This window comes from Electrona antarctica (genome assembly GCF_951216825.1).
Source record: "Electrona antarctica genome assembly, chromosome: 22".
NCBI classification, from domain to species: domain Eukaryota; kingdom Metazoa; phylum Chordata; class Actinopteri; order Myctophiformes; family Myctophidae; genus Electrona; species Electrona antarctica.
Genome location: NC_136805.1, coordinates 1,813,670 through 1,841,175, shown reverse-complemented (window position 1 = coordinate 1,841,175; position 27,506 = coordinate 1,813,670). Strand labels below are relative to the sequence as shown.

General features: G+C 46.6%; 1 protein-coding gene across 1 annotated transcript in view; it reads right to left on the bottom strand.

The window, feature by feature from the left end:
* The window catches only part of sema4gb (sema domain, immunoglobulin domain (Ig), transmembrane domain (TM) and short cytoplasmic domain, (semaphorin) 4Gb), a gene marked incomplete at its 3' end in the record, with an annotated part of 131,937 nt that overhangs the window by 71,612 nt on the left and 32,819 nt on the right, over positions 1-27,506 (bottom strand). Inside the window, exons 2-7 of the mRNA XM_079493460.1 lie at positions 22,776-22,924; positions 20,364-20,426; positions 15,756-15,854; positions 5,282-5,375; positions 3,243-3,356; positions 1,843-1,997 (exon numbers count right to left, since the gene is read on the bottom strand). Of these exons, the coding sequence (XP_079349586.1) occupies positions 1,843-1,997; positions 3,243-3,356; positions 5,282-5,375; positions 15,756-15,854; positions 20,364-20,426; positions 22,776-22,924 (674 nt within the window). The remainder of the gene's footprint in view (positions 1-1,842; positions 1,998-3,242; positions 3,357-5,281; positions 5,376-15,755; positions 15,855-20,363; positions 20,427-22,775; positions 22,925-27,506) is intronic.

The window sequence follows — 27,506 nt, the reverse complement described above, 5'->3', positions numbered from 1 at the left end:
ACAGCTGGATTCCTGCTCTGTAATATTATGACCGAACGAACACAGCTGGATTCATGCTCTGTAATATTATGACCGAACGAACACAGCTGGATTCATGCTCTGTAATATTATGACCGAACGAACACAGCTGGATTCATGCTCTGTAATATTATGACCGAACGAACACAGCTGGATTCATGCTCTGTAATATTATGACCGAACGAACACAGCTGGATTCATGCTCTGTAATATTATGACCGAACGAACACAGCTGGATTCATGCTCTGTAATATTATGACCGAACGAACACAGCTGGATTCCTGCTCTGTAATATTATGACCGAACGAACACAGCTGGATTCATGCTCTGTAATATTATGACGGAACGAACACAGCTGGATTTATGCTCTGTAATATTATGACCGAACGAACACAGCTGGATTCATGCTCTGTAATATTATGACCGAACGAACACAGCTGGATTCATGCTCTGTAATATTATGACCGAACGAACACAGCTGGATTCATGCTCTGTAATATTATGACGGAACGAACACAGCTGGATTTATGCTCTGTAATATTATGACAGCATGCGTCACTCGTCGAAAACACAGCCGACGTAAACAAGGCCACAACTAGTCATGAAATAATGATTCACTCAACTCAGCATACCATTCACTCAACTCACCATACGATTCCAATCACCATATTAGGTTTACGATCTTTAAAACACAAATATTTATGTTCCAGACAAATGACCGAAAAATCTTTCCTTTCAATTATTCATCTTTTCATTCATTTCCTCCGGCATCGGTGTATGAATGTGTGTGTGAATGGGTGAATGTGATGCCCAATCTATGTAAAGCGCCTTGGATAAAGGGTAGAGGTTAGGGTACCTTGCAGACCCGGGCCACCCTGGTCTATGAGGGGGTAGGGTACCTTGCAGACCCGGGCCACCCTGGTCTATGAGGGGGTAGGGTACCTTGCAGACCCGGGCCACCCTGGTCTATGAGGGGGTAGGGTACCTTGCAGACCCGGGCCACCCTGGTCTATGAGCAGGGCCGGTCCTGAGCAATCTGGCGCCCCAAGCAGGATTTTTCGCGTTTTTTTTTTACTCTGTCCCAAAAATTGAGGAGACACTGTGGAGGCACTGGGGGGACAGTGGGGACACTGTCGAGGCACTGGGGGTCCATTGGGGAGGCACTGTGGGGACACTGGGGAGGCTCTGTGGAGGCACTGGCGGGACACTGGCACTGGGGAGACACTGGGGAGGGCACTGGGGAGGCACTGGGGGGGCACTGGGGGGAACCGGTGCAGACAGAGTTGGGACAGAGTAAAAAAAAAACAACCCTCCCCTCCCCCATGGCGCTCGAAGCCGTTGCTTCGTCGGCCTGTAGGAAGAACCGGGCCTGTCTATGAGGGGTTAGGGTACCTTGCAGACCCGGGCCACGCGGGCCACCCTGGTCTATGAGGGGGTAGGGTACCTTGCAGACCCGGGCCACCCTGGTCTATGAGGGGGTAAAGTACCTTGCAGACCCGGGCCACGCGGGCCACCCTGGTCTATGAGGGGGTAAAGTACCTTGCAGACCCGGACCACCCTGGTCTATGAGGGGGTAGGGTACCTTGCAGACCCGGGCCACCCTGGTGTATGAGGGGGTAAAGTACCTTGCAGACCCGGGCCACCCTGGTCTGGGAGGGGGTAAAGTACCTTGCAGACCCGCGCCACGCGGGCCACCCTGGTCTGGGAGGGGGTAAAGTACCTTGCAGACCCGCGCCACGCGGGCCACCCTGGTCTGGGAGGGGGTAAAGTACCTTGCAGACCCGCGCCACGCGGGCCACCCTGGTCTATGAGGGGGTAAAGTACCTTGCAGACCCGCGCCACGCGGGCCACCCTGGTCTGGGAGGGGTAGGTGGTCTGCTCCTGGCTCCTCTCCGTGAAGAACACGTAGATCTTATCGTCGTCTCCCACCGAGCTGTTCACGCTCTCCTTCATCAGCGCCGAGCCCACGAAGTCTGCGTCTGTAAGAGAGCACACACACGCCACGCACCCACCAACGCACCCACCAATGCACCCACGCACGCACGCACCCACACACCCACACACACACACACACACACACACACACACACACACACACACACACACACAAAACACTGGTTGTTAACTCTCCCAACAGTCTGTGGGTGAAGCATATCCTAGGTTACCAGATATAAAAAACAAATAATCTATAGCCCAGCTCTGAGATGGATGTAGAAGATGCTGGGTGGGTTTATAGCCCAGCTCTGAGATGGATGTAGAAGATGCTGGGTGGGTTTATAGCCCAGCTCTGAGATGGATGTAGAAGATGCTGGGTGGGTTTATAGCCCAGCTCTGAGACGGCATGTAGAAGATGCTGGGTGGGTTTATAGCCCAGCTCTGAGATGGCATGTAGAAGATGCTGGGTGGGTTTATAGCCCAGCTCTGAGATGGCATGTAGAAGATGCTGGGTGGGTTTATAGCCCAGCTCTGAGATGGCATGTAGAAGATGCTGGGTGGGTTTATAGCCCAGCTCTGAGATGGCATGTAGAAGATGCTGGGTGGGTTTATAGCCCAGCTCTGAGATGGCATGTAGAAGATGCTGGGTGGGTTTATAGCCCAGCTCTGAGATGGCATGTAGAAGATGCTGGGTGGGTTTGGCAAAAGTGCCTTTCTGTGTGGAGTTTGCAATAACGTGGAAGAAGCAGGCCTGCTAACTCCTCATGCACTGAAGGAAGCATGAGCTCAGTTCGGGGCTCTCCCCAGGTTGGCAGAGGTAGAGTAGGATTACAGTTTAGGTCATTTGGCACCGGGTGAAAAGAAAAGGGGTTTAGAAAAAAAATAATAAAGTGCTTGGTATTTAATAACCTTTGTTCATGAAAGCGCACGCACGCACGCACGCACGCACGCACGCACGCACGCACGCACGCACGCACGCACGCACGCACGCACGCACACATACATGATTAGCAGCCTGTAATGGTCTTGTTGGTAGACAAGTAAATAAATAATGGATAAAACTAAGCCAGTCTGTACAATGCGGGTGGGCGCCGGTTCCTTTTCCACTACCTAATGGGATTTCAAGGCTCTGAAGGGAAATGGAGAAATTATACATAGTGGATGAATCAAAATGTGCATAATATCAACGAGATGTGGCCCATTGAATAGACATAATATCAATGTGCGTGCGTGCGTGCGTGCGTGCGTGCGTGCGTGCGTGCGTGCGTGCGTGCGTGCGTGTTTATTACCCAGCAGCCACCTGGTGGGGGCTTCCTCCGTCCTCAGGGTGGGGAAGGGGAAGTTTCTCCTCAGGTCTGGAGAGGAGCGGAACTCATACTGAGACGCTGTGAACATCTCCCCGTCTGGAGAGAGAGAGAGAGAGAGAGAGACCTTTATTAACTATCTAGAGAGAGAGAGAGAACTCATACTGAAACACTGTGAACATCTCACCGTCTGTTGGCCGCTTTTACCAAAGTAAAAGCGGCCATATCTTCCCGGCACCCCAGAGCTTCTATTTTGAAGGAATCCCGGCGCTGATTGTGTTAACACGTTCCCCGCTATTTAATCAAATATTCTACGCTGCCTAGATTTTTTTTTTGCAGCATAACGCCGAAGTATTTGCGCTTTTGATCCATGAAAAACCGCTAGTAAACACTCCCAGCATTTGTTATTGAGCCGCTCAAAGTGAGCCAAGATTGTCCCTACTCCCTCGTCCACTTGCATTGGGCTCACTTTCCCAGAAGCCCTAGCAGCCCAGAGCATGGGTTGATTTCCGGTTTCGTCATCATAACGTGACGGCCTCGTCAACAGGTCCGCGACGAAGCCGCAGTTTCTTTTTAATTATTAAAATACGGCGAATTAAACACATAAAACAAATAGCGGGTTTAGCGTGTTGCGAGCGGTGGAACCCTGGATTAAACAATTAGCCGCTGTCAAAGTGTTAACAGGGTTGTATGTACATGGATTCCTAGCCCTTAACAGGGTTGTATGTACATGGATTCCTAGCCCTTAACAGGGTTGTATGTACATGGATTCCTAGCCCTTAACAGGGTTGTATGTACATGAATTCTTAGCCCTTAACAGGGTTGTATGTACATGGATTCCTAGCCCTTAACAGGGTTGTATGTACATGGATTCCTAGCCCTTAACAGGGTTGTATGTACATGGATTCTTAGCCCTTAACAGGGTTGTATGTACATGGATTCCTAGCCCTTAACAGGGTTGTATGTACATGGATTCTTAGCCCTTAACAGGGTTGTATGTACATGGATTCCTAGCCCTTAACAGGGTTGTATGTACATGGATTCCTAGCCCTTAACAGGGTTGTATGTACATGAATTCTTAGCCCTTGGCAGGGTTGTATGTACATGAATTCTTAGCCCTTAACAGGGTTGTATGTACATGGATTCTTAGCCCTTAACAGGGTTGTATGTACATGGATTCCTAGCCCTTAACAGGGTTGTATGTACATGAATTCTTAGCCCTTGGCAGGGTTGTATGTACATGAATTCTTAGCCCTTGGCAGGGTGGTGTAATGGGCATGGTATCTTACCTACCAGCAGGGCGGTGTATAGGGTGGTGTAATGGACATGGTATCTTACCTACCAGCAGGGCGGTGTATAGGGTGGTGTAATGGACATGGTATCTTACCTACCAGCAGGGCGGTGTATAGGGTGGTGTAATGGACATGGTATCTTACCTACCAGCAGGGCGGTGTATAGGGTGGTGTAATGGACATGGTATCTTACCTACCAGCAGGGCGGTGTATAGGGTGGTGTAATGGACATGGTATCTTACCTACCAGCAGGGCGGTGTATAGGGTGGTGTAATGGACATGGTATCTTACCTACCAGCAGGGCGGTGTATAGGGTGGTGTAATGGACATGGTATCTTACCTACCAGCAGGGCGGTGTATAGGGTGGTGTAATGGGCATGGTATCTTACCTACCAGCAGGGCGGTGTATAGGGTGGTGTAATGGACATGGTATCTTACCTACCAGCAGGGCGGTGTATAGGGTGGTGTAATGGACATGGTATCTTACCTACCAGCAGGGCGGTGTATAGGGTGGTGTAATGGACATGGTATCTTACCTACCAGCAGGGCGGTGTATAGGGTGGTGTAATGGACATGGTATCTTACCTACCAGCAGGGCGGTGTATAGGGTGGTGTAATGGACATGGTATCTTACCTACCAGCAGGGCGGTGTATAGGGTGGTGTAATGGACATGGTATCTTACCTACCAGCAGGGCGGTGTATAGGGTGGTGTAATGGACATGGTATCTTACCTACTAGCAGGGCGGTGTAGCCCTTGGCGGGGTCGTACGGACATCGGTCTCGTCCCTCCTCGAAGCCCGAGGAGAAGGTGAAGTGTTCTGCGTCCTGGAAGAGGAGGAGGAGGAGGAGGAGGAGACCACATCCATTCAGTTCATAATAATCATTTTTTTTAAAAAAACAATCTGGCGTGAAGTGAGGGGCGTCTCAAACATTGTACTCAAATAATGGCATGTTCACATGGGCAGACTCAAAGATGCAAAGACGAATGAGATCATTAAGGGAGCAGCTACATGCATCATTGCATCTTTGCATTGTCACGTCGCTGGCACTGCGCAAAAAGCATGGAATACGGATGTGTATATTACAGGAAACTCCCGTTAAACTTTCCAACAAACTCCGGTAAACTCCCAAATTGTACCATCACATATTACCGTACAGTATATTACTGTATATGCTGCTAAACTTGAGGTTTACAAATCTTGTGCCCATAATTGCCTGTTGACTCCTCTTTTCTCGCAGTGTGGCTTCCATTGACAATGAATGGTAGACTGTATCTTTGCATCTTCATGTCGCTGGCTTCCATTGACAATGCATGGTAGACTGTATCTTTGCATCGTCATGTCGCTGTGCTTCTATTGACAATGAATGGTAGACTGTATCTTTGCATCTTCATGTCGCTGGCTTCCATTGACAATGCATGGTAGACTGTATCTTTGCATCTTCGTGTCGCTGGCTTCCATTGACAATGAATGGTAGACTGTATCTTTGCATCGTCATGTCGCTGCAGGCTTCCATTGACAATGAATGGTAGACTGTATCTTTGCATCGTCACGTCGCTGGCTTCCATTGACAATGAATGGTAGACTATCTTTGCATCGTCATGCCGCTGCAGGCTTCCATTGACAATGAATGGTAGACTGTATCTTTGCATTGTCATGTCGCTGTGCTTCCATTGACAATGAATGGTAGACTGTATCTTTGCATCGTCATGTGGCTGGCTTCCATTGACAATGAATGGTAGACTGTATCTTTGCGTCCGGCTGTGTGAACGCAACACAAGGCTTTGTTTGTTTACATTCTGGACACATCGCACCTGCAGTGGCTCTTTAAAAAAAATCACACTCGTGTGAAGTGAGGGGCGCTCTTATCATCATACATCATCAGGTTCCGGGCCAATCACTTTTGGAGTCCTCACTTTTCTGTCCTCACATTCCGTGCTCAGCCAATGAAATCATCGCTTTGGGGTACACACTCCTTGCTCAGCCAATAAAATCATGGCTTTGGGGTACACACACATTGCTCAGCCAATGAAATCATGGCTTTGGGGTACACACAACGCTGGTCATAGGAGAAGTTAACGCCCAAAACAAAAGAAAGGTAAAAACGCTGAGAACCAACATAGTAACCTCGGAGACCGCAGGTGTTTGGTTTCCAAAATAAAATAAAAATAAGACCTGTCTGAACTGAGTGGTGCTGTGCTAAATGGTAAAAATGGTGAATGGTGCATTTATATAGCGCCTTTATCCGAGGCGCTTTACATAGATTGTGCATCAATTCACCCATTCACACACACATTCATACACCGATGGCGGCAGAAACCATGCAAGGCACCAACCAGCACATCAGGAGCAATTAGGGGTTCAGTGTCTTGCTCAAGGACACTTCGACACTAACTCTGGGGGAGCCCGGGTTCGAATAGGCAACCTTGCGGTTTCCATCCAGCCACTGTGGCAGCGGTGGCCGAACGGTTTGCGGAGCGGTCTTGATACCGGAAGGTCGCCAGTTCGTATCCCCGGACCGGCACGTTAAAATTGCCACCGCTGAAGTGCCCTTGAGCAAGGCATTGAACCACTACCATGAAATGTTCTATGAGCAGGGCCTGGCTGGAAACAAGTATCTGATGCTTAGTCCAGTTACCCTGGGTAAATATAGTAACTTTGCTTTGCTTTGCTCTACCCCTGAGCCACCACTGCCCCCAGTGCTGTACTGTACTGTACTGTACTGTACTGTACTGTACTGTACTGTACTGTACTGTACTGTACTGTACTGTACTGTACTGTACTGTACTGTACTGTACTGTACTGTACAAGCCCTCCTCCCTGGCCTGTGTGTGTTAAGGGCCTTTCAAACGGGAAGCGAGGAACGCAGGCGTTGTTGCCTGGATCAACGACAGGTCTCCTCCAGGTCTGCTCAAGAGGGGCGCGACAACGCAAGAGTAAAACAAATGTAAACAGTATCCAGGTCTCGTGTGTGTGCACGAAACAAGCACGCGCGCAAAACAAATTCACGGGACTGCGCTCACGTAAATACGCTTGCGTTGTCGCCCCGGACGCAGGTCTCATTGAAAATGAACAATAGGCGCGATATATCGCTTCACGTTTGAAAGGCCCTTTAGGCTGCGCAACAGTGACACTTGGTGGTCAACAAACGCTATAACGCTATTTCCGTGCTCGGACGGACATACAAAGAGACAGAACCAGCCAGCCAGCCAGCCAGGGACACACATTGCTGGGCGTGCATTGGAGAGGCTGCACCACTCAAAAAGTCTGGGAGAACCCCCTGGAAATGTGGCATAACACTAAACTCATCCCCCCCATGGGACTCAAGTCTAAGATGTACGAGTCATAAGAGTCTCCTCCATGTTTTAATCCTCCAAAGAGGATGATGCGTTCTCCCACAATGCAACAGCACCTACCATCCATTGGACCCGGGCCTTTCCCTTTGGGCTCAACCTTCTTCCAGGAGAAGGTCTCTGGACTGAATTTCCACATATCATTGATGATCTGATCGCTGTTGCCGCCACCAAAAATGTACAGCGCCCCATTGTAGGTAAAGGCTGAATGACAGTGGCATCCTTCTGGAAGAAGCTGTGGAGAAGGTGTGCTCAACCAGAGGTCGGTCTCTGTGTCAAACACTCTGATGGTGTTGTGGTAGCTCAGGTCCTGCACGCCCCCAAATACAAACATCTTTGTCCCAATGATGGTAGCAGAGTGATATCCTGAAGCAGCTGGTGGAGTTCCTCTGGTGTTAATTAAGGACCAGACCATTGTGTTGGTGTCCAACTTGTACATGTCATTAGTCCATCCATTCAGCTGGTTGTGTCCTCCATGGATAAACATGACCTTCTCCAACACACAGGCTGAGTGGTCCCTCCTCGCCTCTGGAACAGTGCCAGAAACCCTGCTGGGTTTCAACCACATGTGGGCGTCCACATCAAATGCATAAAGCTCATTGCAGTAAGGAACACCTCCCCAGATGTAGACTTTATCTTCTACCAGCACAGCTGTGTGGCTGAAGCGCCTGGATGGAACCTCAAGGTGACCGTCTCCTCTTCCAGGACTCACTGGAGGTAACTTCTTCCAGCAAAAAGACATTGTGTTGAAGACGTCAATCAACTGATCCTTGTAGTAGCTCCATCCATCATAGTAGCCTCCAAAGGAATACAGTTTGTTCCTCACTGCTACAGATGCATGACCGCCTCGCTTTGGTCCTCCTGCTTTGGAAACGGTCCAAGACCACTCTGTCTGTCTGTCTGTCTGTCTGTCTGTCTGTCTGTCTGTCTGTCTGTCTGTCTGTCTGTCTGTCTGTCTGTCTGTCTTTCACTCGATGTGAACAGTCACTTTCAACACGGTGCATCATCTTATATATTCTGGTGTGAAATCACACACAACACAAACTGTTACCAATGCCTTAACGATGCCACATTCTGCAGCTACTCTCCTCATAATGATTCTGCAGCTACTCTCCTCATAATGATTCTAGGTCATCTGGATCAAAAGTTCATTTTTGGCTATGGCGCCGGGCGCCATTTTGAATTTGGCCCTCTAGCAAAAAATGCCGGGATTTTTGCGAGGAACCTGGGGGCTAAATCTTTTATAAAGGGTCCATAGAGGTCAAATCAATCATCAAAACATCCTTGCCAGAGGATGGTCACAGATGCTGCCCCATCTGACTCCGCCAGATGGGGCAGCAGACTTGATGCCCGGCCACAAAACGGCCTGGCCAATCAGCAGCAGCTAGAGGCTAGAAGCTGCTGCTAGAAGCTGCTAGAAGCTGCTGCCGATTGGCCAGGCCGTTCTGTGGCCGGGCATCAAGTCTGCCTGAGAGTTCCCAGATGGGAGCAGGAGGGGGGAACCCAGTGTACTCTCTGCTGCCCCATCTGGCGGAGTCAGGTTAGGTCACAGAACCTTAGTCTGTGACTCAACTATTTTGACTGCAACCCTGTTCATTCACACTTACTAGAAACACCTGGTATAGAAGGCCCCATTTACACTGACAGGCAATAAAACATCCTGAATCAGATCTGTGCCCCATTCAGATAAGAATCCGATTTGTTTAAATAATAAGCCGAAACAAAAACAAGTCATATGGAATCTGATTTTTATTTTTATTTTAGGTTTATAGTGTCCGCCCTGAAACTGGGAGGTCGGGGTTCGATCCCCGGCCGGGTCATATACCAAAGACTGTAAAAAAGGGACCCAATGCCTCCCTGCTTGGCACTCAGCATCAATGGGTTGGATTGGGGGGTCAAATCAACTAATCAAATGATTCCCGAGCGCGGCACGGCTGCAACTCACCGCTCCTTGGCTGCAGCTCACCGCTCCAAGAGGTGGGTCAAATGCGGAGAACAAATTTCACTGCGGTAACGTGTGTGACAAATCATACGACTTTGACTTCTTTATTTGGCAATGTTTCCACTCCTTCCAGTCTTAAATGACTGGCTGTCCACTCAAGGTTTCCACTCCTTCCAGTCTTAAATGACTGGCTGTCCACTCAAGGTTTCCACTCCTTCCAGTATTAAATGACTGGCTTTCCACTCCTTCCAGTATTAAATGACTGGCTGTCCACTCAAGGTTTCCACTCCTTCCAGTCTTAAATGACTGGCTGTCCACTCAAGGTTTCCACTCCTTCCAGTCTTAAATGACTGGCTGTCCACTCAAGGTTTCCACTCCTTCCAGTCTTAAATGACTGGCTGTCCACTCAAGGTTTCCACTCCTTCCAGTCTTAAATGACTGGCTGTCCACTCAAGGTTTCCACTCCTTCCAGTCTTAAATGACTGGCTGTCCACTCAAGGTTTCCACTCCTTCCAGTCTTAAATGACTGGCTGTCCACTCAAGGTTTCCACTCCTTCCAGTCTTAAATGACTGGCTGTCCACTCAAGGTTTCCACTCCTTCCAGTCTTAAATGACTGGCTGTCCACTCAAGGTTTCCACTCCTTCCAGTCTTAAATGACTGGCTGTCCACTCAAGGTTTCCACTCCTTCCAGTCTTAAATGACTGGCTGTCCACTCAAGGTTTCCACTCCTTCCAGTCTTAAATGACTGGCTGTCCACTCAAGGTTTCCACTCCTTCCAGTCTTAAATGACTGGCTGTCCACTCAAGGTTTCCACTCCTTCCAGTCTTAAATGACTGGCTGTCCACTCAAGGTTTCCACTCCTTCCAGTCTTAAATGACTGGCTGTCCACTCAAGGTTTCCACTCCTTCCAGTCTTAAATGACTGGCTGTCCACTCAAGGTTTCCACTCCTTCCAGTCTTAAATGACTGGCTGTCCACTCAAGGTTTCCACTCCTTCCAGTCTTAAATGACTGGCTGTCCACTCAAGGTTTCCACTCCTTCCAGTCTTAAATGACTGGCTGTCCACTCAAGGTTTCCACTCCTTCCAGTCTTAAATGACTGGCTGTCCACTCAAGGTTTCCACTCCTTCCAGTCTTAAATGACTGGCTGTCCACTCAAGGTTTCCACTCCTTCCAGTCTTAAATGACTGGCTGTCCACTCAAGGTTTCCACTCCTTCCAGTCTTAAATGACTGGCTGTCCACTCAAGGTTTCCACTCCTTCCAGTCTTAAATGACTGGCTGTCCACTCAAGGTTTCCACTCCTTCCAGTCTTAAATGACTGGCTGTCCACTCAAGGTTTCCACTCCTTCCAGTCTTAAATGACTGGCTGTCCACTCAAGGTTTCCACTCCTTCCAGTCTTAAATGACTGGCTGTCCACTCAAGGTTTCCACTCCTTCCAGTCTTAAATGACTGGCTGTCCACTCAAGGTTTCCACTCCTTCCAGTCTTAAATGACTGGCTGTCCACTCAAGGTTTCCACTCCTTCCAGTCTTAAATGACTGGCTGTCCACTCAAGGTTTCCACTCCTTCCAGTCTTAAATGACTGGCTGTCCACTCAAGGTTTCCACTCCTTCCAGTCTTAAATGACTGGCTGTCCACTCAAGGTTTCCACTCCTTCCAGTCTTAAATGACTGGCTGTCCACTCAAGGTTTCCACTCCTTCCAGTCTTAAATGACTGGCTGTCCACTCAAGGTTTCCACTCCTTCCAGTCTTAAATGACTGGCTGTCCACTCAAGGTTTCCACTCCTTCCAGTCTTAAATGACTGGCTGTCCACTCAAGGTTTCCACTCCTTCCAGTCTTAAATGACTGGCTGTCCACTCAAGGTTTCCACTCCTTCCAGTCTTAAATGACTGGCTGTCCACTCAAGGTTTCCACTCCTTCCAGTCTTAAATGACTGGCTGTCCACTCAAGGTTTCCACTCCTTCCAGTCTTAAATGACTGGCTGTCCACTCAAGGTTTCCACTCCTTCCAGTCTTAAATGACTGGCTGTCCACTCAAGGTTTCCACTCCTTCCAGTCTTAAATGACTGGCTGTCCACTCAAGGTTTCCACTCCTTCCAGTCTTAAATGACTGGCTGTCCACTCAAGGTTTCCACTCCTTCCAGTCTTAAATGACTGGCTGTCCACTCAAGGTTTCCACTCCTTCCAGTCTTAAATGACTGGCTGTCCACTCAAGGTTTCCACTCCTTCCAGTCTTAAATGACTGGCTGTCCACTCAAGGTTTCCACTCCTTCCAGTCTTAAATGACTGGCTGTCCACTCAAGGTTTCCACTCCTTCCAGTCTTAAATGACTGGCTGTCCACTCAATGTTTCCACTCATTCCAGTCTTAAATGACTGGCTGTCCACTCAAGGTTTCCACTCCTTCCAGTCTTAAATGACTGGCTGTCCACTCAAGGTTTCCACTCCTTCCAGTCTTAAATGACTGGCTGTCCACTCAAGGTTTCCACTCCTTCCAGTCTTAAATGACTGGCTGTCCACTCAAGGTTTCCACTCCTTCCAGTCTTAAATGACTGGCTGTCCACTCAAGGTTTCCACTCCTTCCAGTCTTAAATGACTGGCTGTCCACTCAAGGTTTCCACTCCTTCCAGTCTTAAATGACTGGCTGTCCACTCAAGGTTTCCACTCCTTCCAGTCTTAAATGACTGGCTGTCCACTCAAGGTTTCCACTCCTTCCAGTCTTAAATGACTGGCTGTCCACTCAAGGTTTCCACTCCTTCCAGTCTTAAATGACTGGCTGTCCACTCAAGGTTTCCACTCCTTCCAGTTTTAAATGACTGGCTGTCCACTCAAGGTTTCCACTCCTTCCAGTCTTAAATGACTGGCTGTCCACTCAAGGTTTCCACTCCTTCCAGTCTTAAATGACTGGCTGTCCACTCAAGGTTTCCACTCCTTCCAGTCTTAAATGACTGGCTGTCCACTCAAGGTTTCCACTCCTTCCAGTCTTAAATGACTGGCTGTCCACTCAAGGTTTCCACTCCTTCCAGTCTTAAATGACTGGCTGTCCACTCAAGGTTTCCACTCCTTCCAGTCTTAAATGACTGGCTGTCCACTCAAGGTTTCCACTCCTTCCAGTCTTAAATGACTGGCTGTCCACTCAAGGTTTCCACTCCTTCCAGTCTTAAATGACTGGCTGTCCACTCAAGGTTTCCACTCCTTCCAGTCTTAAATGACTGGCTGTCCACTCAAGGTTTCCACTCCTTCCAGTCTTAAATGACTGGCTGTCCACTCAAGGTTTCCACTCCTTCCAGTCTTAAATGACTGGCTGTCCACTCAAGGTTTCCACTCCTTCCAGTCTTAAATGACTGGCTGTCCACTCAAGGTTTCCACTCCTTCCAGTCTTAAATGACTGGCTGTCCACTCAAGGTTTCCACTCCTTCCAGTCTTAAATGACTGGCTGTCCACTCAAGGTTTCCACTCCTTCCAGTCTTAAATGACTGGCTGTCCACTCAAGGTTTCCACTCCTTCCAGTCTTAAATGACTGGCTGTCCACTCAAGGTTTCCACTCCTTCCAGTCTTAAATGACTGGCTGTCCACTCAAGGTTTCCACTCCTTCCAGTCTTAAATGACTGGCTGTCCACTCAAGGTTTCCACTCCTTCCAGTCTTAAATGACTGGCTGTCCACTCAAGGTTTCCACTCCTTCCAGTCTTAAATGACTGGCTGTCCACTCAAGGTTTCCACTCCTTCCAGTCTTAAATGACTGGCTGTCCACTCAAGGTTTCCACTCCTTCCAGTCTTAAATGACTGGCTGTCCACTCAAGGTTTCCACTCCTTCCAGTCTTAAATGACTGGCTGTCCACTCAAGGTTTCCACTCCTTCCAGTCTTAAATGACTGGCTGTCCACTCAAGGTTTCCACTCCTTCCAGTCTTAAATGACTGGCTGTCCACTCAAGGTTTCCACTCCTTCCAGTCTTAAATGACTGGCTGTCCACTCAAGGTTTCCACTCCTTCCAGTCTTAAATGACTGGCTGTCCACTCAAGGTTTCCACTCCTTCCAGTCTTAAATGACTGGCTGTCCACTCAAGGTTTCCACTCCTTCCAGTCTTAAATGACTGGCTGTCCACTCAAGGTTTCCACTCCTTCCAGTCTTAAATGACTGGCTGTCCACTCAAGGTTTCCACTCCTTCCAGTCTTAAATGACTGGCTGTCCACTCAAGGTTTCCACTCCTTCCAGTCTTAAATGACTGGCTGTCCACTCAAGGTTTCCACTCCTTCCAGTCTTAAATGACTGGCTGTCCACTCAAGGTTTCCACTCCTTCCAGTCTTAAATGACTGGCTGTCCACTCAAGGTTTCCACTCCTTCCAGTCTTAAATGACTGGCTGTCCACTCAAGGTTTCCACTCCTTCCAGTCTTAAATGACTGGCTGTCCACTCAAGGTTTCCACTCCTTCCAGTCTTAAATGACTGGCTGTCCACTCAAGGTTTCCACTCCTTCCAGTCTTAAATGACTGGCTGTCCACTCAAGGTTTCCACTCCTTCCAGTCTTAAATGACTGGCTGTCCACTCAAGGTTTCCACTCCTTCCAGTCTTAAATGACTGGCTGTCCACTCAAGGTTTCCACTCCTTCCAGTCTTAAATGACTGGCTGTCCACTCAAGGTTTCCACTCCTTCCAGTCTTAAATGACTGGCTGTCCACTCAAGGTTTCCACTCCTTCCAGTCTTAAATGACTGGCTGTCCACTCAAGGTTTCCACTCCTTCCAGTCTTAAATGACTGGCTGTCCACTCAAGGTTTCCACTCCTTCCAGTCTTAAATGACTGGCTGTCCACTCAAGGTTTCCACTCCTTCCAGTCTTAAATGACTGGCTGTCCACTCAAGGGCACTGTTTTTTAGCCAGAGTGAAAACACAAAGCCTCCACGTGGTTCGACCGTATAATTGGTTGAAGTGTAATAATGATTTTCCCCACAGAACAGAGCCAGCAGAGCCTGGCAGGGCCATCAGAACCTCTCTCACTAGGGCCATCAGAACCGCTCTCACTAGGGCCATCAGAACCACTCTCACTAGGGCCATCAGAACCGCTCTCACTAGGGTGGTGCACAATTAATCCATTGTGAAATTATGGCCGATCTCCGTTTATTTGCAGCAGTGTGGTTTTTGTCGACAAAAAATAAAACTAAAAATGTTCGTCCACAAGCATCTACAAGCACACAATGTGTCGCAGCCAGTAGAGGTTCTTGTATGTTCTTACTATGTAAATTGTAAAAGGTTCTTACTACGTAAGCACACAGACTAGTAGAGGTTCTTGTATGTTGTAAAAGGTTCTTACTATGTAAGCACACAGACTAGTAGAGGTTCTTGTATGTTCTATGTCAATTGTAAAAGGGTCTTACTATCCATCCATCCATCTTCAACCGCTTATCCGTAGTCGGGTCGCGGGGGCAACAGCTCCACCAGAGTGCTCCAGACTTCCCTCTCCAGAGCAAAATTAGTGACTTCCTCCTGGGGGATTCCGAGACGTTCCAAGGCCAGTGAGTCGATGTGTTTCCTCCAACTGCGTCTTGGTCTCCTCCCAGTGGGACGTGATCCTTGGTCTGCCCCGGGGTCTCCTCCCAGTGGGACGTGATCCTTGGTCTGCCCCGGGGTCTCCTCCCAGTGGGACGTGATCCTTGGTCTGCCCCGGGGTCTCCTCCCAGTGGGACGTGATCCTTGGTCTGCCCCGGGGTCTCCTCCCAGTGGGACGTGATCCTTGGTCTGCCCCGGGGTCTCCTCCCAGTGGGACGTGATCCTTGGTCTGCCCCGGGGTCTCCTCCCAGTGGGACGTGCCTCGAGGACCTCCCTAGGGAGGCGCCCGAGAGGCATCCTAACCAGCCCAAACCGGGCATCTGGGTCTTACTATGTAAATTGTAAAAGGTATGTAAATTAAAGGGTCTTACTATGTAACCACACAGCGGTCTGAAGGCGTGCGTTCCACACGCGTACAGGTGCGTCTCGTTGTAGCGCTGCAGGAAACGGATGTGGTTGTAGCACTCTGTCTGCAAGTAGAGAACACATCCATTATGAAGAACTACACATCCATTACACATTAACCCATTCAGCACTCTGTCTGCAAGTAGAGAACACATCCATTATGAATAACTACACTCTGTCTGCAAGTAGAGAACACATCCATTATGAATAACTACACATCCATTACACTCTGTCTGCAAGTAGAGAACACATCCATTATGAATAACTACACATCCAGTATGAATAACTACACATCCATTATGAATAACTACACATCCATTATGAATAACTACACATCCATTATGAATAACTACACATCCATTATGAATAACTACACATCCATTACACACTCTGTCTGCAAGTAGAGAACACATCCATTATGAATAACTACACATCCATTATGAATAACTACACATCCATTACACATTAACCCATTCAGCACTCTGTCTGCAAGTAGAGAACACATCCATTATGAATAACTACACATCCATTACACACTCTGTCTGCAAGTAGAGAACACATCCATTATGAATAACTACACATCAATTATGAATAACTACACATCCATTATGAATAACTACACATCCATTATGAATAACTACACATCCATTATGAATAACTACACATCAATTATGAATAACTACACATCCATTATGAATAACTACACATCAATTATGAATAACTACACATCCATTATGAATAACTACACATCAATTATGAATAACTACACATCCATTACACTCTGTCTGCAAGTAGAGAACACATCCATTATGAATAACTACACATCCATTACACACTCTGTCTGCAAGTAGAGAACACATCCATTATGAATAACTACACATCACTCTGTCTGCAAGTAGAGAACACATCCATTATGAATAACTACACATCACTCTGTCTGCAAGTAGAGAACACATCCATTATGAATAACTACACATCACTCTGTCTGCAAGTAGAGAACATATCCATTATGAATAACTACACATCCATTATGAATAACTACACATCCATTACACATTAACCCATTCAGCACTCTGTCTGCAAGTAGAGAACACATCCATTATGAATAACTACACATCCATTACACTCTGTCTGCAAGTAGAGAACACATCCATTATGAATAACTACACATCACTCTGTCTGCAAGTAGAGAACACATCCATTATGAATAACTACACATCCATTATGAATAACTACACATCCATTATGAATAACTACACATCCATTACACATTAACCCATTCAGCACTCTGTCTGCAAGTAGAGAACACATCCATTATGAATAACTACACATCCATTATGAATAACTACACTCTGTCTGCAAGTAGAGAATACATCCATTATGAATAACTACACATCCATTACACATTAACCCATTTTTGGCCGGAACCACCGTTTGGTGTTTTAAGCATTATGTTATGCTTTAGCTGTTGGAAAATAGCAGATCTACAAGCACGAACTTGTAGGTCTGCTAATTTTTAAAAAATCGTGAAAATGTGCCGCAAATCTTTGAATATACAGTATATTCTTTCATATGTGCTTCTGTGGGGTCCCTGGAACAACATATTTTCAGATGGGGGTCGGCGACCAATTACATATATTTTTGGGGGTCCTTGACATGAAAATGTTTGAGAAACATGGGTTTGTCAAGAAAACTGTCAGGATTTAGAAGATATTTGTAGAATCGTCCTCCGGTCATAACTACACATCCATAACACTATCACTATGTCTGCAAGTAGAGTTTTTTGATTGATTGATTGATTGAAATATTTATTAACAGTTTGCAGAATTACAGTACATTTCAAGCACAACTCAATACAAAGACTGTTAACTGTGAGTGGACGACCCGATAGAGCATTACACTTGTTTACAAGAGGGTCCACCATGTTCAATTCATCAAAACATTTAGAGACGTACGAATAGACACTTCTATATAGCCAAAGAACAGAACAGGAATTCATCATACAGGAGGTAAAAAATGGAAAAGAAACATATACAGTGTGGGGAAAAAGGGGTGGGGGGGGGGGGATTCAGATTTTACGGGAGCCAGTTACGAATTGCAGCCGTCCGTAGGTGCCCTTTGAGAGCGAGCGGTTTTGAAGGAGTCAAGGGATTCAAGGGAGAACATCCAGTATACATTAACAACTAAAAGGGTGTGGTTGTAGCACTGGGTCTGCAACAGTGTTGTTTTCGTCGACTAAAACTAAGACGAAAAATGTTCGCCGACTACCTTTATTCACTGACTAAAAGCTCTGGTGACTACAGCTAAGACTAAGACTAAACAAATAAAAACTAGACTAAAATGTTAGGAAGGGACTAGTGGACAAGATATCCAGGATAAGTCATTTTACACTTGGTTTGCATGCTGAAAATAGCCGATCTACAAGCTCACAACGCGTCGCAGTGCGACACGTTGTGAGCTTGTAGATCGGCTATTACCGTCATTACAACGGCATCAAGGCCCGCCAAAATACATTTTAGTCGACTAAATCAACTGTAGGTTTAGTCGACTAAAATCGCATGACACTTAGTCGACTAAAACTAGACTAACACTAAAACATTTCAGACTATGACTAAACACACACACAACAGGAACACACGATAATTGCACATTGACAACTACACATTAAAACTCTTTGGATGCCAAAGACAAGATTATTATAAGTATTATATATATATATATATTTTAATCCCCATAGGGGGATCTTAGATCTTGATTCTGTGGTAAACGTTCACTGTGGTAAACATTGATTCTGTGGCAAACGTTCACTGTGGTAAACATTGATTCTGTGGTAAACGTTCACTGTGGTAAACATTGATTCTGTGGTAAACGTTCACTGTGGTAAACATTGATTCTGTGGTAAACGTTCACTGTGGTAAACATTGATTCTGTGGTAAACGTTCACTGTGGTAAACATTGATTCTGTGGTAAACGTTCAATGTGGTAAACATTGATTCTGTGGTAAACGTTCACTGTGGTAAACATTGATTCTGTGGTAAACGTTCACTGTGGTAAACATTGATTCTGTGGTAAACGTTCACTGTGGTAAACATTGATTCTGTGGTAAACATTCACTGTGGTAAACATTGACCCTGCAGTAAACAGGCCTTCAGTGGTCAGTAATAATCCCTGGGGATCCAGACCCACAGGTTGAGAACCACTGCTATATGGAGATTATGTTATTGTATTAAAGGTTAAATATCCCATTACGCAGGAGAAGCATATACCGTAAGGACATTAATTAATTTAGACCCGAGGTCGATTCTACAAATGTCTTCTGAATCCTGAGTTTTCTGAATCAGTGGTTCTCAAACATTTTCATGTCAAGGACCCCCAAAAATATATGTAATTGGCCGCCGACCCCCATCTGAAAATATGTTGTTCCAGGGACCCTCCCAGTAGCAAAGATTTGAGCTTAAGCTACAAGCTCGTAGCGCGGCACTCGGTGCTGCGCTACGAGCTTGTAGATCTGCTAGTTTTTCAACAGCTAAAGCATAACATAATGCTTAAAACACCAACAGGGGTTCCCGTCCAGAATGGGTTAATTCACTTCCTCCACCGTACATAGTACCGTACATACATTACCAGGGACCATTTTATTATCCAACAAATGAGGCTATTTCTGTCTCTTACAATATTACCCTTCACTCTACCTACAGCTTTGTTGTTGTTGTTGTTGTTGTATACACAGGAGAGTAATAGTAATAATTGGACAAATAGCATCCGGTCAACAAGATTCTACGACATGCTGCACACATTATACTGTATCTCTGCTGTCGGGAGGAAACCTCATAACTCCAAAATGTTCATTTTTCAGGAAATTAAAAATATATTTTTTTCAGGAAATTAAGAAAACTGTATATTTTTAAAACAAAGCAATACTGCCTCATCACAGTTGGTGTTGTGACTTTATATATTGTCAAGTACTTCCATGAGACAGGGAGAGGTGGTGGAGTTTTAGCTTTAGCAGACAGCTTGAGGGTCCAATGATGTTAAGAGGTTTTGTCCAAAGCACGTTTTAGTAGTTTTTACTACTTTCCATTGGTTCAATATTTTCGAAACAACACACAGACGTAAAGGGTGTTCAATAGCACTGATTTATGAAACAACACACAGACGTAAAGGGTGTTCAATAGCACTGATTTATGAAACAACACACAGACGTAAAGGGTGTTCAATAGCACTGATTTATGAAACAACACACAGACGTAAAGGGTGTTCAATAGCACTGATTTATGCCAAAAAAAATCTAAAACCTAAACAATTGAGTTATGAGGTTTCCTCTCGACAGCAACGATATTATATAAGAACAAGTGTTTAATATCTTCACCGACGTCTCAGGGTAATTCTGTGTTGGCTTGACATGTATTGGACAATAATTACTCCCTTTATGTTCAAGCCTCCCTCTGAGCTGTAATACAACAGCTGTGTGTGTGTGTGCATGCGTGGCTGTGTGTGTGCGTGCGTGGCTGTGTGTGTGCGTGCGTGGCTGTGTGTGTGCGTGCGTGGCTGTGTGTGCGTGTGCATTGTTGTACCTGATTGTCTTTGCCCTTGTTGAGACACTGTTTTTTCTGTTCGGAAGACGCTTCCCACTCAATCTGCCAACAATAGAAGGCAGTAGTGAACATTCAGACACAATAGAAGGAAGTAGTGAACACTCAGACACAATAGTGAACATTCAGACACAATAGAAGGAAGTAGTGAACATTCAGACACAATAGTGAACATTCAGACACAATAGAAGGAAGTAGTGAACATTCAGACACAGTAGTGAACATTCAGACACAGTAGTGAACATTCAGACACAATAGTGAACATTCAGACACAATAGAAGGACGTAGTGAACATTCAGACACAGTAGTGAACATTCAGACACAATAGTGAACATTCAGACAAATTAGTGAACATTCAGACACAGTAGTGAACGTGACCATTCAGACACAGTAGTGAACGTGACCATTCAGACACAGTAGTGAACGTGAACATTCAGACACAGTAGTGAACATTCAGACACAGTAGTGAACATTCAGACACAATAGTGAACATTCAGATACATTAGTGAACATTCAGACACAATAGTGAACGTGAACATTCAGACACAGTAGTGAACATTCAGACACAATAGTGAACATTCAGACGCAGTAGTGAACATTCAGACACAATAGTGAACATTCAGACACAGTAGTGAACATTCAGACACAATAGTGAACATTCAGACACAGTAGTGAACATTCAGACACAATAGTGAACATTCAGACGCAGTAGTGAACATTCAGACACAATAGAAGGCAGTAGTGAACATTCAGACACAATAGTGAACATTCAGACACAATAGAAGGCAGTAGTGAACATTCAGACACAATAGTGAACATTCAGACACAATAGAAGGCAGTAGTGAACAATCATTCAGTCTGCACATTTCGCCAAAGGTTCTACAAGGGTTCAAGTGGTTCATGCAAAAAAAGGGGGGAAAATTAATCCTATCCCCTGTTGAAGACCCCTCCTGGTCTGTAGTAACTGTGAGGACCCCCTGCCCTGTTGAAGACCCCTCCTGCCCTGCTGAAGACCCCTCCTGGTCTGTAGTAACTGTGAGGACCCCCTGCCCTGTTGACGACCCCCCCTGGTCTGTAGTAACTGTGAGGACCCCCTGCCCTGCTGAAGACCCCTCCTGGTCTGTAGTAACTGTGAGGACCCCCTGCCCTGTTGACGACCCCTCCTGGTCTGTAGTAACTGTGAGGACCCCCTGCCCTGCTGAAGACCCCTCCTGGTCTGTAGTAACTGTGAGGACCCCCTGCCCTGTTGACGACCCCTCCTGGTCTGTAGTAACTGTGAGGACCCCCTGCCCTGTTGAAGACCCCTCCTGGTCTGTAGTAACTGTGAGGACCCCCTGCCCTGTTGACGACCCCTCCTGGTCTGTAGTAACTGTGAGGACCCCCTGCCCTGTTGAAGACCCCTCCTGGTCGGTTCCGTTACCGGTGAATAAATGGCTGCTGTCAATCCAGCCGATATGCTCAGAGGTGGAGGAACAGAACACGGTTGGAGGGATTTGCATTTTGCTCCAGAATCTGCTTAAGGTTTATTATTAGCTTGGCCTCCTTAACACACTGTGGTGTGTGTAAGAGCAGAGAGAGTGAGACCAGGCCTGTTGATGCTGCAGCGAGCCGTGGAAAAATTAAGCAGTGTTGAAAAAATGTACTCTAATTTCTTACTCAAGTAAAAGTAACAATAATGTAATTTAGAAGAAGTGTGGGGCATGACCGAAAGAATAAGGTCGCGAATACAAGCGGCTAAAAGGAGTTTTCTCCGACGGGTGGCTGGCATCTCCCTTAGAGATAGGGTGAGAAGTTCAGTCACGCGAGAGAGACTAGGAGTAGAGTCGCTGATTCTTCGCCTGGAAAGGAGCCAGCCTAGGATGCCTCTCGGGCCTCTCACTGGCCTTGGAACGTCTCGGAATCCCCCAGGAGGAAGTCACTAATGTTGTTCTGGAGAGGGAAATCTGCCCCCGCGACCCGACTACGGATAAGCGGTTGAAGAATGGATGGATGGATGGATGGACTTGAGTAAAAGTACAAAAGTTCGTCAGTGAAAAAAGGTAGTCGACGAACGTTTTTCGTCGACGAAATCAACATTGGTGGGATCTGTGCAGATGGTGGCGATATACTCAGGCTGAAGTTAGAGGGATGTGTGCAGATGGTGGTTGGGTGCAACATTTCTAGTACTATTAGTGTACTATTTTGGAGAATTGTTGTATATATTGTATAGACTTCTGGAGGTATTTTTCATGGATTTATTATTTGGCTGTTGTAAAACTTGACAACAATGTAGCGTTGAAGTTTATGTATTCTGCCTCTTGGCCTGTTCAGTTCCCACTGGAAAAGAGACGCCGTCTCAATGTGTTTTTTACTGGTTAAATAAAGGTTAAAAAAAATATATATATATATACTCACGGTGAAGTTAGCGGGCGAGGAGATGTTGGAGGCGTCCAGGGCGTACAGCGCCCCCCTCCCCCCGACGTACAGGAGACCATTGTCCTCCTCCAGTAGCAGCGTGCTGTAGTTCCTACTGGAACCCCGGAACCTCTGGACACCTAACAGACCTGTACACCGCACACACACACGCGCACACGCGCACACGCACACACACGCACACGCGCACACACGCACACACACACACACACACACGCACACACTTAACATCTTTATTTGCATTCACATTTAACAAGAAATTCTTGAACACAAACAATAGTGGATGCGCAAACTAGGACAACTCTACAACAAGTGCTTCAGGATACAGATCGCGGGTACAGAAAGCATCGCCTTCTCCATATATGGCGACTGCCAATTATTGCAGACACTGAACAGAATTCTGCCGATGCCTTATAGCTCTGGGCTTGGGCATGCCTGCAATCTGCAGGCCCCTCCCTCACCTCACCACTGGTTTATGGACATTACAGAGGCTTCAATCTGCAGGCCCCTCACGACTCTGATTTATGGACATTACCGAGGCTTCAATCTGCAGGCCCCTCACCACTGGTTTATGGACATTACAGAGGCTTCTTCAATCTGCAGGCCCCTCACCACTGGTTTATGGACATTACAGAGGCTTCTTCAATCTGCAGGCCCCTCACCACTGATTTATGGACATTCTGCAGGCCCCTCACCACTGGTTTATGGACATTACAGAGGCTTCAATCTGCAGGCCCCTCACCACTGGTTTATGGACATTACAGAGACTTCAATCTGCAGGCCCCTCACCACTGATTTATGGACATTACAGAGACTTCAATCTGCAGGCCCCTCACCACTGATTTATGGACATTACAGAGGCTTCAATCTGCAGGCCCCTCACCACTGGTTTATGGACATTACAGAGGCTTCCAATCTGCAGGCCCCTCACCACTGATTTATGGACATTACAGAGGCTTCAATCTGCAGGCCCCTCACCACTGGTTTATGGACATTACAGAGGCTTCAATCTGCAGGCCCCTCACCACTGATTTATGGACATTACAGAGGCTTCAATCTGCAGGCCCCTCACCACTGATGTATGGACATTACAGAGGCTTCAATCTGCAGGCCCCTCACCACTGATGTATGGACATTACAGAGGCTTCAATATGCAGGCCCCTCCCCACTGATGTATGGACATTACAGAGGCTTCAATCTGCAGGCCCCTCACCACTGATGTATGGACATTACAGAGGCTTCAATCTGCAGGCCCCTCACCACTGGTTTATGGACAATCTGCAGGCCCCTCACCACTGATGTATGGACATTACCGAGGCTTCAATCTGCAGGCCCCTCACCACTGGTTTATGGACAATCTGCAGGCCCCTCACCACTGATGTATGGACATTACAGAGGCTTCAATCTGCAGGCCCCTCACCACTGATGTATGGACAATCTGCAGGCCCCTCACCACTGGTTTATGGACATTACAGAGGCTTCAATCTGCAGGCCCCTCACCACTGATGTATGGACAATCTGCAGGCCCCTCACCACTGGTTTATGGACATTACAGAGGCTTCAATCTGCAGGCCCCTCACCACTGATGTATGGACAATCTGCAGGCCCCTCACCACTGATTTATGGACATTACAGAGGCTTCAATCTGCAGGCCCCTCACCACTGGTTTATGGACATTACAGAGGCTTCAATCTGCAGGCCCCTCACCACTGATGTATGGACATTACAGAGGCTTCAATCTGCAGGCCCCTCACCACTGATGTATGGACATTACAGAGGCTTCAATCTGCAGGCCCCTCACCACTGATGTATGGACAATCTGCAGGCCCCTCACCACTGGTTTATGGACATTACAGAGGCTTCAATCTGCAGGCCCCTCCCCACTGATGTATGGACAATCTGCAGGCCCCTCACCACTGGTTTATGGACATTACAGAGGCTTCAATCTGCAGGCCCCTCACCACTGGTTTATGGACATTACAGAGGCTTCAATCTGCAGGCCCCTCACCACTGATTTATGGACATTACAGAGGCTTCAATCTGCAGGCCCCTCACCACTGGTTTATGGACATTACAGAGGCTTCAATCTGCAGGCCCCTCACCACTGGTTTATGGACATTACAGAGGCTTCAATCTGCAGGCCCCTCCCCACTGATGTATGGACATTACAGAGGCTTCAATCTGCAGGCCCCTCACCACTGATGTATGGACATTACAGAGGCTTCAATCTGCAGGCCCCTCACCACTGATGTATGGACATTACAGAGGCTTCAATCTGCAGGCCCCTCACCACTGGTTTATGGACATCACAGAGGCTTCCAAATATGAACACAAGTAGTTTACATTTGTAGCCGCACGCACGCATAAATAAAGGACTAGGAATGAATCAAAGTGACATTATTATTATTAAAGTGCAGCTACAAGTTAGCAAAACAATTATGTAAATAGTACAGTAAGAGTATAAAGCGCACACACACACACACACACACACACACACACACACACACACACACACACACACACACACACACACACACACACACACACACACACACACACACACACACACACACACACACACACACACACACACACACACACACACACACACACAATTATTGTCCACATAAGCGATACATAGCACAAGGACACAGACATTCACAAGGTCCTGTAGAAAATGTACAGCCAGCAAATCTTACAATTACCCAAACACCCTTCATGAGGGGCACAACAAGTACAACAGCACCGTCGCCGCGTTCCACAGCTAGCCAATGATAGAAGAGATTACACACATTCGACAGCTATCAGCCAATGATAGAAGAGATTACACACATTCGACAGCTAGCCAATGATAGAAGAGATTACACACATTCGACAGCTAGCCAATGATAGAAGAGATTACACACATTCGACAGCTATCAGCCAATGATAGAAGAGATTACACACATTCGACAGCTATCAGCCAATGATAGAAGAGATTACACACATTCGACAGCTATCAGCCAATAATATAAGAGATTACACACATTCGACAGCTATCAGCCAATGATAGAAGAGATTACACACATTCGACAGCTATCAGCCAATGATAGAAGAGATTACACACATTCGACAGCTATCAGCCAATGATAGAAGAGATTACACACATTCGACAGCTATCAGCCAATGATAGAAGAGATTACATACATTCGACAGCTATCAGCCAATAATAGAAGAGATTACACACATGTTTTGCAAGCCGTTTAGCTGCTAGCTAGGCGTCCTAGATAAAGGACCACTTCACCACTTTTCAACCCATCTTCATATTATTGGTCCTCACCATACATGGGCAACTGGCGGCCCCCACCTTCAATTAACCCATTGTGACCTGAGATCAGATTCTAAAAATGTCTTCTACATCCTGACAGTTTTCTGAAAAAGCTATGTTTCTATGTCAGTCGTTCTTCGATTTTTCAAAAATAGCAGACCTACAAGCTCGTAGCGCGCCACTCGGTGGCGCGCTACGAGCTTGTAGATCTGCTATTTTTCAATAGCTAAAGCATAACATCATGCTAACACCAAAAGGGGTTCCCGCCCAAAATGGGTTAATGCGGCCCTCAATTTATATCAGAATACTGATATATTATTGATTATATTCAGCTGTTACAATTCCACAACATGCAAACATGACCCACTTTTGTATGTCCAATGTGCACAAAATGGCCAATTTATTTTTCAGGATTTCAATTACAATATAGCTGATAAGCTCAAAAGCTATTTTTGCTACGACAGTAGTATGCAATGTGGCCTCTCTAGAGTGAGTGTGGAAATATAGTGGCCCTCTCCATCGTCAAAGTTCCCCACCCCTGGTCCTCACTAATGTTCATGATAAAATACAACAGAATTTGTGTCTCATAGGAGGGCTCAGAAAGCAGTTCAGAAACCCTTCCACCAGTGACATCATCGACGGGGAATCCAAGCTAATAGAAACTGCAGGATTTCTATTCCTGAAAAGTAATAATGATAATGGAAGCCATCGTTCTCACAATAATAAATGTAAATATATAAATATATTTTAAAATCTTGTTTTGTGGGTTTCTGCCCACGGCCCTCCACACTGTGTCCATTAATCAGATTGAGTGTGACATGCTAGCTTACAGCGTTCCCAGACCACAGCTAATCGTAAAGATACAGGGGAACAGATTGAGTGTGACACGCTAGCTCACAGCGTTCCCAGACCACAGCTAATCGTAAAGATACAGGGGAACAGATTGAGTGTGACACGCTATAGCTCACATCGTTCCCAGACCACAGCTAATCGTAAAGATACAGGGGAACAGATTGAGTGTGACACGCCAGCTCACAGCGTTCCCAGACCACAGCTAATCGTACAGATACAGGGGAACAGATTGAGTGTGACACGCTATAGCTCACATCGTTCCCAGACCACAGCTAATCGTAAAGATACAGGGGAACAGATGGAGTGTGACACGCCAGCTCACAGCGTTCCCAGACCACAGCTAATCGTACAGATACAGGGGAACAGATTGAGTGTGACACGCCAGCTCACAGCATTCCCAGACCACAGCCATGAGTAAGGCTATGGACCAGAGCTACATCCCTACCTGCTTTCTCCGCACCATGTAAGGCCGTTTCCAAATGTTAAAATGTAAAAGACCAATATTATTATGAAGAAAACAAGATGGTAAGACAGCTAAAACAAATAGAATAAAG